An 18,289-nucleotide genomic window follows, 5' to 3' on the forward strand; every position below is an offset into this window, starting at 1 on the left:
CAATTTGTACGCTACATAATATCCATTGTTTATTCAAAACATAATAATTTTACACCAACTATCTTCATCCCAAGCAGTTCGTCAGCTTGCAGCCAACAGTGATGGCCGTTTTGACGCCTCCCCACAACTTTTTCCAGAATCCACGACCTCCCATTGCCTCGACTGCGGCGGCCTCCTCCGGGGTAAGCTCCAGCACGAGCTGGGTGTTAGCACTAGCTCCATCAGTATTGGTAGTGGAAGCAGCGGCGGCCTCCTCAGGCTGAGGCAGTGCCTGTGAGACGGCGAACACCGCGAACAGAGCGATCAGGACGAAAGCGAAGGTGAACTTCATGTTGGCTGCTTGGTTGGCTTCTTGCTTGTGACTTAATGAACAAGGACACTCCTTGTGCCTTTTATAGGAAGTACTTTCTTTGGCGTAAAGGCATTTTCGATACATTTGCAACAACTGTTTATTCAGCAGGCACTCAAATGACCTTCAAAACAGTGATCTGATCGTCTGCAGCGGTCTCCTGTTTTTGTAAACCACACGACCGATACTACGATAGCGTAGACGTAATCAAAACAACTCTTGTTTGATTGTTTCTCCAAATATTGATATTTTGCAGACCGGAAAATGTATTCGTCCTATTCCAGTATTCCACAGAAGCTGTGGAAGTTTCTATCAGTGTAAAACACTTGAACGAAGTCTTCTTCTGCTTTGATATGGTGCTACAACAACTGTATCTTTCTGACCAGCACCTGATTGTTCCAGAAAAGGGCTCTCCAAACTTTTCAGTTCATGGACCACATTGTCTTGCAAATAACGTTGTTAATGGCCATATTGATGATAGCTTTAGCTATCGAATGAACGTTTTAATATCATTTTGATGATAACATACTAACTTTATGCTTCAAAATCCGTATAGCTTTCTATTATTGAAACTTAATATCAACATTGAACCGTTGTTTAAAAAAGTCTCCATAACAAATTATTTATTTTAAAATTTATGTTGTCATCGCGTCGAGGCTCTCGAGGGCCGTAGTTTGAACAACTCGGTTTTAGTAAATTGTTCATATAATACGCCAAAGAAGTACACCCAAAGCATTTGCATCCACCAGTCGAATGATGTATGTTTGGTTAAAACATATCGGCGTTTCTCCATAAAATCATCAAACAAATCCAATCATGGGTATATTAAATTGATAACACTTAGCATAGCTGGGAGAATTTTCTTATTTGAGGAATATGACTATGATGGTATCGTTAAAACTGTGGTGATAGTGTGTACATTCTCTCATCAACTAACCCTCTCCTCTTTTAGAGTGAAAATAAAATGCGCCGGTCTCTTCTGCAATGAGCTTTAAAAGATGCACCTAGTACGTTCGCTTAGGACAACTCTGATAGGTTAATTATGATATTCGCTTAAGCGTTTTTCGTCAAGAAAAGCTGTCATAGGTCCGTTAGCATGAGTATTCCATTCAGGATTCCTAATACTTATGCGACAGGCTTCGATCGTGATCTGTCTCTAGTGGTTGCGCAGTATCTGAGTGAAACCCGAAGTTAATATGATATGCTTATTTGTCTACATGTGAAGTTCAATTCGCAGCATGACATTATCTCAATGCTTAATTGTTCAATAATTCTGAAAGATTTTACTATTTCGCATTTTCTATTGAAATGTTTTTGACTGAAATAAACAAAACACGTCTCGCTATTGCTCTAATTCTCTCAATTATACAGAAGATGTCTAGTTGACTGAGCTTTTTACTTCATTTCTTAATTGAAAGAAAAAACACTCGAATTTGTACGCTACACAATACCCATTATTTATTCAAAACATAACAATTTAACACTAACTATCCTCATCCCAAACAGTTGGTCAGCTTGCAGCCAACGGTGATGGCCGTTTTGACGCCTCCCCACAACTTTTTCCAAAATCCACGACCTCCCATTGCCTCGACTGCGGCGGCCTCCTCCGGGGTAAGCTCCAGCACGAGCTGGGTGTTAGCACTAGCTCCGTCAGTATTGGTACTGGAAGCAGCGGCGGCCTCCTCAGGCTGAGGCAGTGCCTGGGAGACGGCGAACACCGCGAACAGAGCGATCAGGACGAAGGCGAAGGTGAACTTCATGTTGGCTGCTTGGTTGGCTTCTTGCTTGTGACTTAATGAACAAGGACACTACTTGTGCCTTTTATAGGAAGTACTTTCTTTGGCGTAAAGGCATTTTCGATACATTTGCAACAACTGTTTATTCAGCAGGCACTCAAATGACCTTCAAAACAGTGATCTGATCGTCTGCAGCGGTCTCCTGTTTTTGTAAACCACACGACCGATACTACGATAGCGTAGACGTAATCAAAACAACTCTTGTTTGATTGTTTCTCCAAATATTGATATTTTGTAGACCGGAAAATGTATTCGACCAATTCCAATATTGAAGCTGTGGAAGTTTCTATTTGTGTAAAACACTTGTACGATGGCTTTTTCTGCTTTGATACGGTACTACAAGAACTGTATCCTACTGACCTGTACCTGATTGTTCTAGAAAAGGGGTATCCAAACTTTTCAGTTCACGGATAATATTGCAAATAACGTTGTTAAGGGTCATATCGACGATAGCTTTAGCTATCGAATGAACGTTTAAATCTCATTTTGATGATAAAATACTAACTTCATGCTTCAAAATCCGTATAGCTTTCTATTATTGAAGCTTAATATCAATCTATCCAAGGTATAATTGAACTGTTGTTTAAAATAGTCTTCATCTCGAATAGGGATAATGTCGTGTGCATTCTCTCATCCACTAACCCTCTTCTCTTTTAGAGTGAAAAAGGAAGTCCACGGTCTCCTCTGCAATGAGCTTTGAAAGATGCACCTAGTACGTTCGCCTAGGAAAACTCTGATAGGCTAATTATGATATTTGCATTAGCTTTTTTCTGAAGAAAATGCGCCATAGGTCCGTTATCATGAGTATTCTATCCAGGATTCTTAACACTTATGCGACAGGCTTAGATCGCTAGTTCTAGCGATGCATAAATTCTACGCGAATTCATACAACAGTACAGAGAGAAGGAGAAGGCTTTCAAAGCGAGGAGAGCTTCACCGTGTGATTATCTCACTAACAGATGGCGCTTCCAGCTTTTTTTTGCAATTTTTAGAATGCATCAGTCGTTTACCGTCTGCTAAACGAAATCTTTTTAGATTCCTTTTAGTTTGAGAGTTTGAGATTTGTTTCACTTGGGTGAGCTTTTTAACGTAAATGTTTAAATTGATGGTGAGGTAGACCGTTCGCCGGCGAACCGAAACGATACTTGCTTTTTATAAACGCCCCACACGAAAACATAAAATATTCACAATAAACTGGATTGCTATAAATCAAGAATTTCAGAGCCCAAAAATACATTTTTCAATACAAAATGTTGAACACCAACGAAACATACAGCTATCATAAACAAAATTGAAACAAACGATATTCTTCAACAAACTTCTACTGAAATGTTGAGAATATTAAGAGCTACCCGTCACATAAAATGGTTGCATGTGTGAACTGTGCTGTTGAGATCTTTCAGACATTGGAAATCGAATGTTTATATGAAGCACAACTTCCCACGTAAAATGCTTCAAATTGTTGCCTATAGAAAGTATAAGACAATCAGTAAACGTGAATATTCCATGATGAATTTCCAACACAACTCTCAATAAAGAAACTTTTTGCTTCATTTCTTGATTGAACAAAAACACACGAATTTGTACGCTACATTCTACACATTTTTTATTCAAAACATAACTTTTATAGTAACTATCTTCATCCCAAGCAGTTGGTCAGCTTGCAGCCAACGGTGATGGCCGTTTTGACGCCTCCCCACAACTTTTTCCAGAATCCACGACCTCCCATTGCCTCGACTGCGGCGGCCTCCTCCGGAGTAAGCTCCAGCACGAGCTGGGTGTTAGCACTAGCTCCATCAGTATTGGTAGTGGAAGCAGCGGCGGCCTCCTCAGGCTGAGGCAGTGCCTGGGAGACGGCGAACACCGCGAACAGAGCGATCAGGACGAAGGCGAAGGTGAACTTCATGTTGGCTGCTTGGTTGGCTTCTTGCTTGTGACTTAATGAACAAGGACACTACTTGTGCCTTTTATAGGAAGTACTTTCTTTGAGGTAAAGGCATTTTCGATACATTTGCAACAACTGTTTATTCAGCAGGCACTCAAATGGCCTTCAAAACAGTGGCCTGATCGTTTCCTGTTTTTGTAAACCACACGACCGATACTACGATAGCGTAGACGTAATCAAAACAACTCTTGCTTGATTGTTTCTCCAAATATTGATATTTTGCAGACCGGAAAATGTATTCGTCCTATTCCAGTATTCCACAGAAGCTGTGGAAGTTTCTATTTGTGTAAAACACTTGAACGAAGTCTTCTTCTGCTTTCATATGGTGCTACAACAATTGTTTCCTTCTGAACTTCACATTCCGATTGTTCTAGAAAAGGGGTCTCCAAACTTTTCAGTTTGCGGGCCACATTGCTTTGCAAATAACGTTGTTGAGGGTTATACAGCTGTTGTGGGCAGCCGTGCCGATCCCTGGACTTGCCGAGGCAGTTGTGCTGCCACAGTTCAACGTCCAGAAGGACGACAGTGTGTTGCGTACACTATCGCACTCACTAAGCGTGCGAGGCTTAGTGTGTGCCGAGCGTTGCACGATCAGAGTGTGTTAGCGAGCCGATCGAGCAGGAGCTCTCGGCAGGGGTGCTCGGTGCGGCTGGTCCGCGGCCACCGCACGTATAATTTTAAAGTGTTTGTTTATTGTGCGTCTTTATTATTTATTACCGTGATACGTTGTATAAGTGTTTATAAAATAGTAAAGTGCAGAATATAACAAAAGCTATCGAATTAACGGATAAACCTATTTTGGTAAAATGCGGCGATTTTCTGTGCAAAAAGCTACATAAACATTGTACATGTTTACCTACGCAAGTGCTCGTAGCTTTTTGCACAGAAACACTCATTTTTTACAATAAATACGTAATGTTTCATAAATATTACGCTAGAAATGCACTAAATAATTGATTTGTATACAAATAATCTCAAAATTCGTGTTTGAATTTGCAAAACGATGCGAAAGGCCTCTAAAAAAACAACTTGAGCGATTTAAAAATCAATTTGCGCTATTGAAAATAGCATCGGTGCGGTGAAACAACAACGTTTGACAGCTAAAGTGAATCTTCTGAAATTGTTTTGCTGACATTCTATTCTGACTTGTAAAACCCTGTATCCATAAAATCATCAAACAAGTCCAATCACCGGCATACCAAATTTTTAACTCTTCGCATAGCAGGAAGCATATAAATAACGTTTGCATAAATGCGTTTGCGGTAGAAAAAAACTAAGTGAGATAATTTTTTCTATGAACATCATATTACAGGCATTTTTTTGCATTTTTCCAAAAATAAATCTACGACCTTGCAAGCTGCCTATCGTCAGTTGTCCGGAATTTTCGCCGTGTCGGACAATAACATGCATGCAGTCATGCTTTTAGGTGTATCTTCGATTTTTATCAATCCCTGCTTAGTTCTCGTTACGAATTTGTTCGAGTAGAGCTTTTGGATCATGTTTGTCTACAAAAATTTGACGAGACACAGCTATAGAATATTGAACCGGTTTGCTGGCTAGGGTGTCATATAAAAATTCGCTTAAAAAGATTGCATTGAGTTTTAGTGCCATTGTTTGCCGCTGCGAAGTGCCAGTGAACGCGAGGTCTGCGTATTGATATTTTTTTCATGTTTCACGTACTATTTCACTGTTTGGCCAGTTGCATCGATCTCCCAAACAATGCGAAGGACACTGCTTGTGCCTTTTATAGGAAGTACTTTCTTGGACGTAAAGGCGCTTTCGATACATTCGCATCAACCGTTTATTCAGCAGGCACGCGAATTGTATTTAAAACAACGGTATAATCGTTTGCAGCGGTCTACTCTGTTTTGTAAAATACTCTACCGATACTATGATACCTCAGACGTAATCAGAACATATTTATTATATCTACAAATATTGATATTTTGTAGACCGGAAAATGTAGTAACCCAATTTCAATATTGCAGCTGTGGCAATATACATCTTTGTAAAACACTTGGAGGAAATCTTCTTATTCTTTGATGTATACTAGATGTTATACGAGGAATAAGCGTGTGTGAATCTTATCTCGAATTGGTTCCACCCGATCAATCCACCAAGATAGCTACACATTTCAGCTTCACTTGCTGAACTGCCTACATGATGAACCATTAGCTCCTTCTGACCTTCATAATTCTAGAAGGTTCTTGGAGATAAATTAGATTATGTATAGAGTATGCCACTCAAATGCATACAGAGCTTTTGGAACTCCCACTCCGGCTTGAGCATGAGTATTTAATACTTATTGGTGTACTCTTGGCTGGGTTATCAGTCCTGCATATGGGGTCTTGGTTCACGAGGTGTTTGAACCCGTGACGGGCATGTTGTTAGCTCGTACATATTTATAACTGTATCACAGGACCCGTCCAAGGCGGTGTGATAGTCATAACAGAAATCACTTCGGCTGCTGGCTCATTCCTATGAGCTTAGATTGGACAAGATAAATTAAATTTCTTATTTGGCATTTAAAATTATAACGACTTTGATCTGTTCGATGTGTGGCGCAACCAACCAATCGACTGGAAAGCGATCGGTCGGTAATATTTACTTCAGCCAAACACGTTTATTTCCGTTTATGCTTCACTTCAAACAGCGCTTGAGACGATCGTGTGCGCCTAAGAGTATGCAATTTGCGACACAATGTTTAACACAGTTATCTAATGCTCAGCAATTTCAGAAAGTTAATAAAAGCTATGAATAAAGCTACTACACACGTCCTCTAGCAGACGAACCACTTGTACCATATACGTTTCCCAGCTATGCCAACAACACACGTGATATAAACCGTCAATTGGGTAATAGATTAAATGGAAGGATGTTTAGGACACATAAAGTCTGAAGTCAAAAGATAATCCAGCAGCCAACATGAAGTTTCACTTTCGCCTTCGTCCTGTTCGCGGTGTTCATCGTACCAGAGACACGGCCACAACCTGAGGATGCCGCCGCTGCGCTGCGAACGTCTTCTTCTTATTCTTTTTGGCTCAACAACCGTTGTCGGTCAAGGCCTACCTGTACCACTTATGGGCTTGACTTTCAGTCAAGATTAGTCAGTCCTACGTATGGGGACACGGTCTATTTGGAGCTTGAACCCATGACGGGCATGTTGTTAAGTCATACGAGTTGACGACTGTACCATGAGACCTGGTAACGGAGGAGGGGAGAGGGGGAGGAAGAGGGAAGGGAAGCGAGGGATAGAGCCTGGGTGAGAAGGTGAGGAATGGTCAAGGAGCGATAAAGCAAATTGACCATCTACGCCAGAGAACGGAACTACGGAAGGAATCTGAAGCTGCTGATGATGAGAAATAAATTTCTATTCCGAACAATTTGCTTTTTCTAATCACGAACCTTATCACTGCCATGCCCTTCTAGCGATGATTAGCTATTTGGCTACATCGTTACATCATGGCTCCTTATTGAAGGGAAGAAATCTTCCATGAGGGTTTTGCTTCGCTTTAAACTACAGTTCGTAGTAGAAATGCAGATTGCATATCTGCAGGCGGATAGATGCTAGAAATTCAACAGCAGTCGTCTTACGCATATTTTTCTTTATTTTAACCTTAATTAGTGATTCCGAAATGGAGTTCAGATTTTTGGGACCTCCGCTACTAGTCCTCCACTACTAATAGGGGTGGAGCAAAGGGCGATTAAGCAGCAGCAAAGCATGACCGATCTTGTTGGTCGTATCGAATGCCTCAATCGAATCAACAGTAGTACAAACAATTGACAAATAGAGTGCGCTAACGTCGCATAAATGTATTGTCAGAAAAAGACAGTGATATGTGAAACAAAGAAGCAACAGTCGACGCTATATAAAATGCATATTATTTATTTGGCTATGTAGCATTAGTACCTTTATTATTTGATGAAAATATAAAACGTCTGTGCTTCTGGAACGATTGTATTTCCGCAATGTGTTTACCAGCTGAGCTGAGTTAAGAGCCAATCAAATAACAGATTGAGCGGAGCTATAAATAGTGGAAGAATATGTAATAATATGTCCCAGTCTAGAATTTAGACCCCAGCCATCTGAAAGTGATTGGGTTTCTTATGGTAAGTTATAAACAAAAACACAAATTTGGAGAATTCAGTCCATTTAAGATCCTCCTTTAAAGACTGCACCACACTGCAACGTCTCAGCACGTCGATACGTCGATTCTGATCCACACATCGTGGATCGATTGTGTCAAAGAAGTAGAATGCTCTCGAAACAACAGGTTTGTTTCCTGAGTAAAGATGGACGCTTGGGCTAGGCTGCATGTGTCGCGTAATATTCAAAGTACACATGCATGTGCTTTTGAAGGCCAAAATGACTGAGGCAAATAACAACCAGAGCTTCCTTTGCTGGCAGCGGTAAAAAATTGGATGACCAGAATCCGCCAACGTGTTTTATTTGTACAACTGTGGCTATCCTTCCGTGACAATATTTTGCTGAAGATCTACGCTACACGTTCACTAGCAGACGAACCATTTCCGCAACATTCGTTTTCGTGAAGATGGGATTCAGCTGTGCTAACAACATACGAGCAAGATGATCTGAGCATTGAGTATTATATAAAAGGCAGAAGAATATCTCCAAAGCATTACGTCTAAATCCAGAAGCCAACCAAGCAGCCAACATGAAGTTCGCATTTGCCTTCGTCCTGATCGCTCTGTTCGCGGTGTTCGCCGTCTCCCAGGCACTGCCCCAGCCTGAGGAGGCCGCCGCTTCCAACAACGATGGAGCCAGCGCCAATACCAAGATCGTGCTGGAGCTTACCCCGGAGGAGGCCGCCGCAATCGAGGCAATGGGAGGTCGTGGATTCTGGTCAAAATTGTGGAGTGGCGTCAAAACGGCCATCACTGTTGGTTGTCAGCTGACCAACTGTATGGGATGAAGATAGTTAGTGTTAATTTACTATTTTTAACAAATAAAGTGCAGTACGTAGCATACATTTGATTGTTGTTTTCTTTTTTGAATGAACGAAACAAGTTAAGTCAGCTAATTTTCATCTAGAGCAGATGTTGGAGCCTAAAGTTAGGCTCAAATCAAATGCATCTAGGAGTCTCCAAACTACGGTCCACGATGACTTTGTAAAGATTAAATTCATTATTTAATGCAGTGCAGCCTAGCAGCCAACATGAATATTGCCTTAGAATTCGTCCTAATCTATTCGCGATTGCCATCTTCCAGGCTCTGCCCGAAAATGGTCCCTATTTTCACACAGCTGGTGTCTTCGGCTTTCCCAATGTGCTGTCCTTTACGTAGAGCCCCTACTTTTCCTCCCTGATCCTAAAGTCCATGAAACATAGCTTGAAACATAGCGTTATAAGTCCTACATAGCTTTCTTGCAATTACGATTCACTTTTCACTCATCACAGTTCTGGAGCTATATATCTCTTCCCTTCGTAACGATCAGCGTGTACCCAGCACTATGTCTCATGGTTCGTCAACTGCATGTTCTGAACAAGAGATATGTGCACTCCTGGCCCAGATGGCATACCAGCAATGATCCTTAAGAAGTGCACCAACGCTCTTGCTCCCATAATGACATTCATTTTCCACCTCTCCTTTCAACATGAATGTTTTCCTGCTTTATGGAAAACATGCTGGCTACGTCCTATTTTTAAAAAAAGTCAGTAAACCTGAAGTTGGCAACTATTGTGGTATTTCCCTACCTCCCGCTAGTGGATTGGAAATCGTCGTTCATTCTGAGCTTTTGTTTCTATCGAAACGGTATATAACGTTTAATCAGCATGGATTTATGCCAAAACGTTCCACTACCTCTAGCCTTATGTCGTTCATATCCAAATTGTTGCCGTATGTGGATACAGGGTACCAAGTTGATACAGTGTATAAAGATATCAAATCTCCTTTTGATACAGTATCTCTAAATTAAGCATATAAACGACTTTCGTTCACTGGATTGGGTTTTACCTCTCTAACAGAAATCTTCATGTAAAGTACGGTTCATCCTTTTATTTACCGATATTTACCGAACTCCTCTGGTGTCCCTCAAGGAACACCCTTCCCCCTCCCCTCCCTTCCTGGTGTGCGTCAAACTTTTTAGAACTCTGTTCTAGTAAATGTAGCGTCATCTCTTTTTGTCGTCGTCATTCCCCTCTTATTCACAATTATGTTCTTAATAAAACTGTGATCAACAGGGTGTCATGTGTTCGCGATTTAGGTGTTACGTTAGACGAAAGGCTATCATTCGATAGTCATCTGGAATTGGTCTTCGGAAAAGCTTATTCAAACCTTGGCCTCATTTTTCGCAGGACTTCAGCCTTCACCGACTTGAGGTGCCTTAAGGCATTGTATTGTTCCCTAGTGCGCCCTGTTGTTGACTATGCTTCTGTTGTCTTCTGTACTAACAGGGCAGGTTGGAATAACAAACTCGAAGGTGTGCAAAAGCGTTTCACTAGGTGCTTATACCGTCGCCTCTTTGGAAATTCCACCACCACATTACCGTTATACAGTGATCGTTGCATATTATTCAATCTTGACACGCTCGAATTTTAATTTCTAAACTATGTTTCAGCTTTATGTTATACAGTCTATTTATTTTTCTCTTCTATTCTTTCTATGTTCTTAACTTTTTCTTTTTTTCTTTTTAAAATATGTATTTCTTATCCGCTGCTTATTTCGCTTTCACTATGGTTTTTCATGCTGTTACTCCTTTTCTACTTCCCCTTAGTTTAGTTTAGTTACAATTAGTTTAGTACCAATAGGGCCAGCTAGGTTTTAAGCAATGTATGTTCAACCCCAGAGGCAGAAATATTGAATGTAATAAATGAAATGAACTGAAATGAAATGTGTACTTAGCCATCTGAGAGTGATCTGTTTTCTCATGGTAGCAATTTTGGAGTATCTCAGTCCATTTAAGATCCTTCTTTAAAGACTGCACCACACTGTAACGTCTCAGCACTGTTCATTAGAGTGACTTTAAATATTAATTCAAAACCCATTTCTCAAACTGACTTTTTTTGTTTGATTAGTTTGGCCAAAGCGATACTGTTATGAGAAATATAATTTGCCATCGTCAGTGCACAGATACGTCGATTCTGATCGACGAATCGAGCCACAGATCGTGGATCGTTTGTGTCAAAGAAGTAGAATGCTCTCGAAACAACTGGTTTGTTTCCTGAGTAAAGATGGACGCTTGGGTTAGGCTGCATGTATCGCATAATATTCAAAGTACACATGCATGTGCTTTTGAAGGCCAAAATGACTGAGGCAAATAACAACCAGAGCTTCCTTTGCTGGCAGCGATAAAAAATTGGATGACCAGAATCCGCCAACGTGTTTTATTTGTACAACTGTGGCTATCCTTCCGGGACAATATTTTGCTGAAGATCTACGCTACACGTTCACTAGCAGACGAACCATTTCCGCAACATTCGTTTTCGTGAAGATGGTATTCAGCTGTGCTAACAACATACGAGCAAGATGATCTGAGCATTGAGTATTATATAAAAGGCAGAAGAATATCTCCAAAGCATTACGTCTAAATCCAGAAGCCAACCAAGCAGCCAACATGAAGTTCGCATTTGCCTTCGTCCTGATCGCTTTGTTCGCGGTGTTCGCCGTTTCCCAGGCACTGCCCCAGCCTGAGGAGGCCGCCGCTTCCAGCAACGATGGAGCCAGCGCCAATACCAAGATCGTGCTGGAGCTTACCCCGGAGGAGGCCGCCGCAATCGAGGCAATGGGAGGTCGTGGATTCTGGTCAAAATTGTGGAGTGGCGTCAAAACGGCCATCACTGTTGGTTGTCAGCTGACCAACTGTATGGGATGAAGATAGTTAGTGTTAATTTACTATTTTTAACAAATAAAGTGCAGTACGTAGCATACATTTGATTGTTGTTTTCTTTTTTGAATGAACGAAACAAGTTAAGTCAGCTAATTTTCATCTAGAGCAGATGTTGGAGCCTAAAGTTAGGCTCAAATCAAATGCATCTAGGAGTCTCCAAACTACGGTCCACGATGACTTTGTAAAGATTAAATTCATTATTTAATGCAGTGCAGCCTAGCAGCCAACATGAATATTGCCTTAGAATTCGTCCTAATCTATTCGCGATTGCCATCTTCCAGGCTCTGCCCGAAAATGGTCCCTATTTTCACACAGCTGGTGTCTTCGGCTTTCCCAATGTGCTGTCCTTTACGTAGAGCCCCTACTTTTCCTCCCTGATCCTAAAATCCATGAAACATAGCTTGAAACATAGCGTTATAAGTCCTACATAGCTTTCTTGCAATTACGATTCACTTTTCACTCATCACAGTTCTGGAGCTATATATCTCTTCCCTTCGTAACGATCAGCGTGTACCCAGCACTATGTCTCATGGTTCGTCAACTGCATGTTCTGAACAAGAGATATGTGCACTCCTGGCCCAGATGGCATACCAGCAATGATCCTTAAGAAGTGCACCAACGCTCTTGCTCCCATAATGACATTCATTTTCCACCTCTCCTTTCAACATGAATGTTTTCCTGCTTTATGGAAAACATGCTGGCTACGTCCTATTTTTAAAAAAAGTCAGTAAACCTGAAGTTGGCAACTATTGTGGTATTTCCCTACCTCCCGCTAGTGGATTGGAAATCGTCGTTCATTCTGAGCTTTTGTTTCTATCGAAACGGTATATAACGTTTAATCAGCATGGATTTATGCCAAAACGTTCCACTACCTCTAGCCTTATGTCGTTCATATCCAAATTGTTGCCGTATGTGGATACAGGGTACCAAGTTGATACAGTGTATAAAGATATCAAATCTCCTTTTGATACAGTATCTCTAAATTAAGCATATAAACGACTTTCGTTCACTGGATTGGGTTTTACCTCTCTAACAGAAATCTTCATGTAAAGTACGGTTCATCCTTTTATTTACCGATATTTACCGAACTCCTCTGGTGTCCCTCAAGGAACACCCTTCCCCCTCCCCTCCCTTCCTGGTGTGCGTCAAACTTTTTAGAACTCTGTTCTAGTAAATGTAGCGTCATCTCTTTTTGTCGTCGTCATTCCCCTCTTATTCACAATTATGTTCTTAATAAAACTGTGATCAACAGGGTGTCATGTGTTCGCGATTTAGGTGTTACGTTAGACGAAAGGCTATCATTCGATAGTCATCTGGAATTGGTCTTCGGAAAAGCTTATTCAAACCTTGGCCTCATTTTTCGCAGGACTTCAGCCTTCACCGACTTGAGGTGCCTTAAGGCATTGTATTGTTCCCTAGTGCGCCCTGTTGTTGACTATGCTTCTGTTGTCTTCTGTACTAACAGGGCAGGTTGGAATAACAAACTCGAAGGTGTGCAAAAGCGTTTCACTAGGTGCTTATACCGTCGCCTCTTTGGAAATTCCACCACCACATTACCGTTATACAGTGATCGTTGCATATTATTCAATCTTGACACGCTCGAATTTTAATTTCTAAACTATGTTTCAGCTTTATGTTATACAGTCTATTTATTTTTCTCTTCTATTCTTTCTATGTTCTTAACTTTTTCTTTTTTTCTTTTTAAAATATGTATTTAAATTTTGTATGTAAATAAATAAATAAATAAATAAATAAATTTCTTATCCGCTGCTTATTTCGCTTTCACTATGGTTTTTCATGCTGTTACTCCTTTTCTACTTCCCCTTAGTTTAGTTTAGTTACAATTAGTTTAGTACCAATAGGGCCAGCTAGGTTTTAAGCAATGTATGTTCAACCCCAGAGGCAGAAATATTGAATGTAATAAATGAAATGAACTGAAATGAAATGTGTACTTAGCCATCTGAGAGTGATCTGTTTTCTCATGGTAGCAATTTTGGAGTATCTCAGTCCATTTAAGATCCTTCTTTAAAGACTGCACCACACTGTAACGTCTCAGCACTGTTCATTAGAGTGACTTTAAATATTAATTCAAAACCCATTTCTCAAACTGACTTTTTTTGTTTGATTAGTTTGGCCAAAGCGATACTGTTATGAGAAATATAATTTGCCATCGTCAGTGCACAGATACGTCGATTCTGATCGACGAATCGAGCCACAGATCGTGGATCGTTTGTGTCAAAGAAGTAGAATGCTCTCGAAACAACTGGTTTGTTTCCTGAGTAAAGATGGACGCTTGGGTTAGGCTGCATGTATCGCATAATATTCAAAGTACACATGCATGTGCTTTTGAAGGCCAAAATGACTGAGGCAAATAACAACCAGAGCTTCCTTTGCTGGCAGCGATAAAAAATTGGATGACCAGAATCCGCCAACGTGTTTTATTTGTACAACTGTGGCTATCCTTCCGGGACAATATTTTGCTGAAGATCTACGCTACACGTTCACTAGCAGACGAACCATTTCCGCAACATTCGTTTTCGTGAAGATGGTATTCAGCTGTGCTAACAACATACGAGCAAGATGATCTGAGCATTGAGTATTATATAAAAGGCAGAAGAATATCTCCAAAGCATTACGTCTAAATCCAGAAGCCAACCAAGCAGCCAACATGAAGTTCGCATTTGCCTTCGTCCTGATCGCTTTGTTCGCGGTGTTCGCCGTTTCCCAGGCACTGCCCCAGCCTGAGGAGGCCGCCGCTTCCAGCAACGATGGAGCCAGCGCCAATACCAAGATCGTGCTGGAGCTTACCCCGGAGGAGGCCGCCGCAATCGAGGCAATGGGAGGTCGTGGATTCTGGTCAAAATTGTGGAGTGGCGTCAAAACGGCCATCACTGTTGGTTGTCAGCTGACCAACTGTATGGGATGAAGATAGTTAGTGTTAATTTACTATTTTTAACAAATAAAGTGCAGTACGTAGCATACATTTGATTGTTGTTTTCTTTTTTGAATGAACGAAACAAGTTAAGTCAGCTAATTTTCATCTAGAGCAGATGTTGGAGCCTAAAGTTAGGCTCAAATCAAATGCATCTAGGAGTCTCCAAACTACGGTCCACGATGACTTTGTAAAGATTAAATTCATTATTTAATGCAGTGCAGCCTAGCAGCCAACATGAATATTGCCTTAGAATTCGTCCTAATCTATTCGCGATTGCCATCTTCCAGGCTCTGCCCGAAAATGGTCCCTATTTTCACACAGCTGGTGTCTTCGGCTTTCCCAATGTGCTGTCCTTTACGTAGAGCCCCTACTTTTCCTCCCTGATCCTAAAATCCATGAAACATAGCTTGAAACATAGCGTTATAAGTCCTACATAGCTTTCTTGCAATTACGATTCACTTTTCACTCATCACAGTTCTGGAGCTATATATCTCTTCCCTTCGTAACGATCAGCGTGTACCCAGCACTATGTCTCATGGTTCGTCAACTGCATGTTCTGAACAAGAGATATGTGCACTCCTGGCCCAGATGGCATACCAGCAATGATCCTTAAGAAGTGCACCAACGCTCTTGCTCCCATAATGACATTCATTTTCCACCTCTCCTTTCAACATGAATGTTTTCCTGCTTTATGGAAAACATGCTGGCTACGTCCTATTTTTAAAAAAAGTCAGTAAACCTGAAGTTGGCAACTATTGTGGTATTTCCCTACCTCCCGCTAGTGGATTGGAAATCGTCGTTCATTCTGAGCTTTTGTTTCTATCGAAACGGTATATAACGTTTAATCAGCATGGATTTATGCCAAAACGTTCCACTACCTCTAGCCTTATGTCGTTCATATCCAAATTGTTGCCGTATGTGGATACAGGGTACCAAGTTGATACAGTGTATAAAGATATCAAATCTCCTTTTGATACAGTATCTCTAAATTAAGCATATAAACGACTTTCGTTCACTGGATTGGGTTTTACCTCTCTAACAGAAATCTTCATGTAAAGTACGGTTCATCCTTTTATTTACCGATATTTACCGAACTCCTCTGGTGTCCCTCAAGGAACACCCTTCCCCCTCCCCTCCCTTCCTGGTGTGCGTCAAACTTTTTAGAACTCTGTTCTAGTAAATGTAGCGTCATCTCTTTTTGTCGTCGTCATTCCCCTCTTATTCACAATTATGTTCTTAATAAAACTGTGATCAACAGGGTGTCATGTGTTCGCGATTTAGGTGTTACGTTAGACGAAAGGCTATCATTCGATAGTCATCTGGAATTGGTCTTCGGAAAAGCTTATTCAAACCTTGGCCTCATTTTTCGCAGGACTTCAGCCTTCACCGACTTGAGGTGCCTTAAGGCATTGTATTGTTCCCTAGTGCGCCCTGTTGTTGACTATGCTTCTGTTGTCTTCTGTACTAACAGGGCAGGTTGGAATAACAAACTCGAAGGTGTGCAAAAGCGTTTCACTAGGTGCTTATACCGTCGCCTCTTTGGAAATTCCACCACCACATTACCGTTATACAGTGATCGTTGCATATTATTCAATCTTGACATGCTCGAATCTAGGCGAACTAAAGCATGTGTGTCATTTATCAGCAATTTGTTACGAGGGAATGTAGATGCTCCAGACTTGCTTTGCCAACTTAGTTGGTATGTTCCTGCCAGGTGTTCGGACTCCTCTTGCTGTACCTGCGGACTGCTCTTGCTCTTGCTCTTGAGAAATCGGACTGCTCTTGCTATACCTTTCCGCTATACATCTTTTGGCACTAACGACCCGTGGCTACTTTGTTTGCGTCAATTCAATGAACGTTACCGTGATTTTAATTTCTAAACTATGTTCCAGTTTTATGTTATACAGTCTAATTATTTTTCTCTTCTATTTTTTCTATTTTCTTAACTTTTCTTTTTTTCTTTTTAAAATATGTTCTTCTTATCCGCTGCTTATTTCGCTTTCACTATGGTTTTTCATGCTGTTACATCCTTTTCTACTTCCCCTTAGTTTAGTTTAGTTCCAATTAGTTTAGTACCAATAGGGCCAGGGCTAGGTTTTAAGCAATGTATGTTCAACCCCAGAGGCAGACCTATTGAATGTAATAAATGAAATGAACTGAAATGAAATGTGTACTTAGCCATCTGAGAGTGATCTGTTTTCTCATGGTAGCAATTTTGGAGTATCTCAGTCCATTTAAGATCCTTCTTTAAAGACTGCACCACACTGTAACGTCTCAGCACTGTTCATTAGAGTGACTTTAAATCTTAATTCAAAACCCATTTCTCAAACTGACTTTTTTTGTTTGATTAGTTTGGCCAAAGCGATACTGTTATGAGAAATATAATTTGCCATCGTCAGCGAGTGCACAGATACGTCGATTCTGATCGACGAATTGAGCCACACATCGTGGATCGATTGTGTCAAAGAAGTAGAATGCTCTCGAAACAACAGGTTTGTTTCCTGAGTAAAGATGGACGCTTGGGCTAGGCTGCATGTGTCGCATAATATTCAAAGTACACATGCATGTGCTTTTGAAGGCCAAAACAACTGAGCCAAATAACAACCAGAACTTCCTTTGATGGCAGCGGTAAAAAATTGGATGACCAGAATCCGCCAACGTGTTTTATTTGTACAACTGTGGCTATCCTTCCGTGACAATATTTTGCTGAAGATCTACGCTACACGTTCACTAGCAGACGAACCATTTCCGCAACATTCGTTTTCGTGAAGATGGTATTCAGCTGTGCTAACAACATACGAGCAAGATGATCTGAGCATTGAGTATAATATAAAAGGCAGAAGAATATCTCCAAAGCATTACGTCTAAATCCAGAAGCCAACCAAGCAGCCAACATGAAGTTCGCATTCGCCTTCGTCCTGATCGCTCTGGTCGCGGTGTTCGCCGTTTCCCAGGCACTGCCTCAGCCTGAGGAGGCCGCCGCTTCCAGCAACGATGGAGCCAGCGCCAACACTAATATTGAAGAGTCCGCTGCAGTGGAAGCCATGGGAGGCCGCTGGGGGATGGGATATTTCTCAAAATTGTGGACGAGCGTCAAGAAGGTCGTCGCCGTTGTCAGATGACCAGCTGTCTGAACCAGGGTTGAGCAGCATTTTCGAGCAGCGTGCCGCATTTGCAACAATATCGTTTTGCCGAACCGCTCGACTATGATTCCTGCCGACTAATCTGTTTGAAATAGTTCAATATACACGTCTATCATATGTCGTACATAAGAAAAAAGCCCATTCAACAATTTACACTTGCATTTCAATATATCGCATAATTTTTCCAATTTTCCATGCTTGGTCTAAACCAAACAATAAGTACTGATAAATGCCGTGTACAGAAATTATAGCATCCAAAATATTGTTTTCTTTC

General features: G+C 41.0%; 2 protein-coding genes and 1 long non-coding RNA gene across 13 annotated transcripts in view; 2 read left to right on the forward strand and 1 right to left on the reverse strand.

Annotated features, from left to right (window-relative positions):
- The window catches only part of LOC5667093 (supervillin), a 205,880-nt gene that overhangs the window by 106,689 nt on the left and 80,902 nt on the right, over positions 1-18,289 (reverse strand). The window lies entirely within an intron of this gene.
- LOC133391149 (uncharacterized) lies at positions 2,665-4,075 on the forward strand. Its single transcript, XR_009764634.1, has 2 exons — positions 2,665-2,710; positions 2,803-4,075. It is a non-coding gene; the product is annotated as an uncharacterized LOC133391149 (long non-coding RNA).
- Positions 8,708-9,079, forward strand: LOC5667089 (uncharacterized). Its single transcript, XM_001687962.2, has one exon. It carries the CDS (start codon positions 8,767-8,769, stop codon positions 9,022-9,024), a length of 258 nt encoding a protein of 85 aa, XP_001688014.2. The 5' UTR covers positions 8,708-8,766; the 3' UTR covers positions 9,025-9,079.

This window comes from Anopheles gambiae, chromosome 2, assembly GCF_943734735.2.
Source record: "Anopheles gambiae chromosome 2, idAnoGambNW_F1_1, whole genome shotgun sequence".
In the NCBI taxonomy this organism is placed as follows: domain Eukaryota; kingdom Metazoa; phylum Arthropoda; class Insecta; order Diptera; family Culicidae; genus Anopheles; species Anopheles gambiae.

Excerpts from the sequence above, each read along its gene's own strand:
- LOC5667089 (XM_001687962.2), top strand. The coding sequence starts at position 8,767 with ATGAAGTTCGCATTTGCCTTCGTCCTGATCGCTCTGTTCGCGGTGTTC.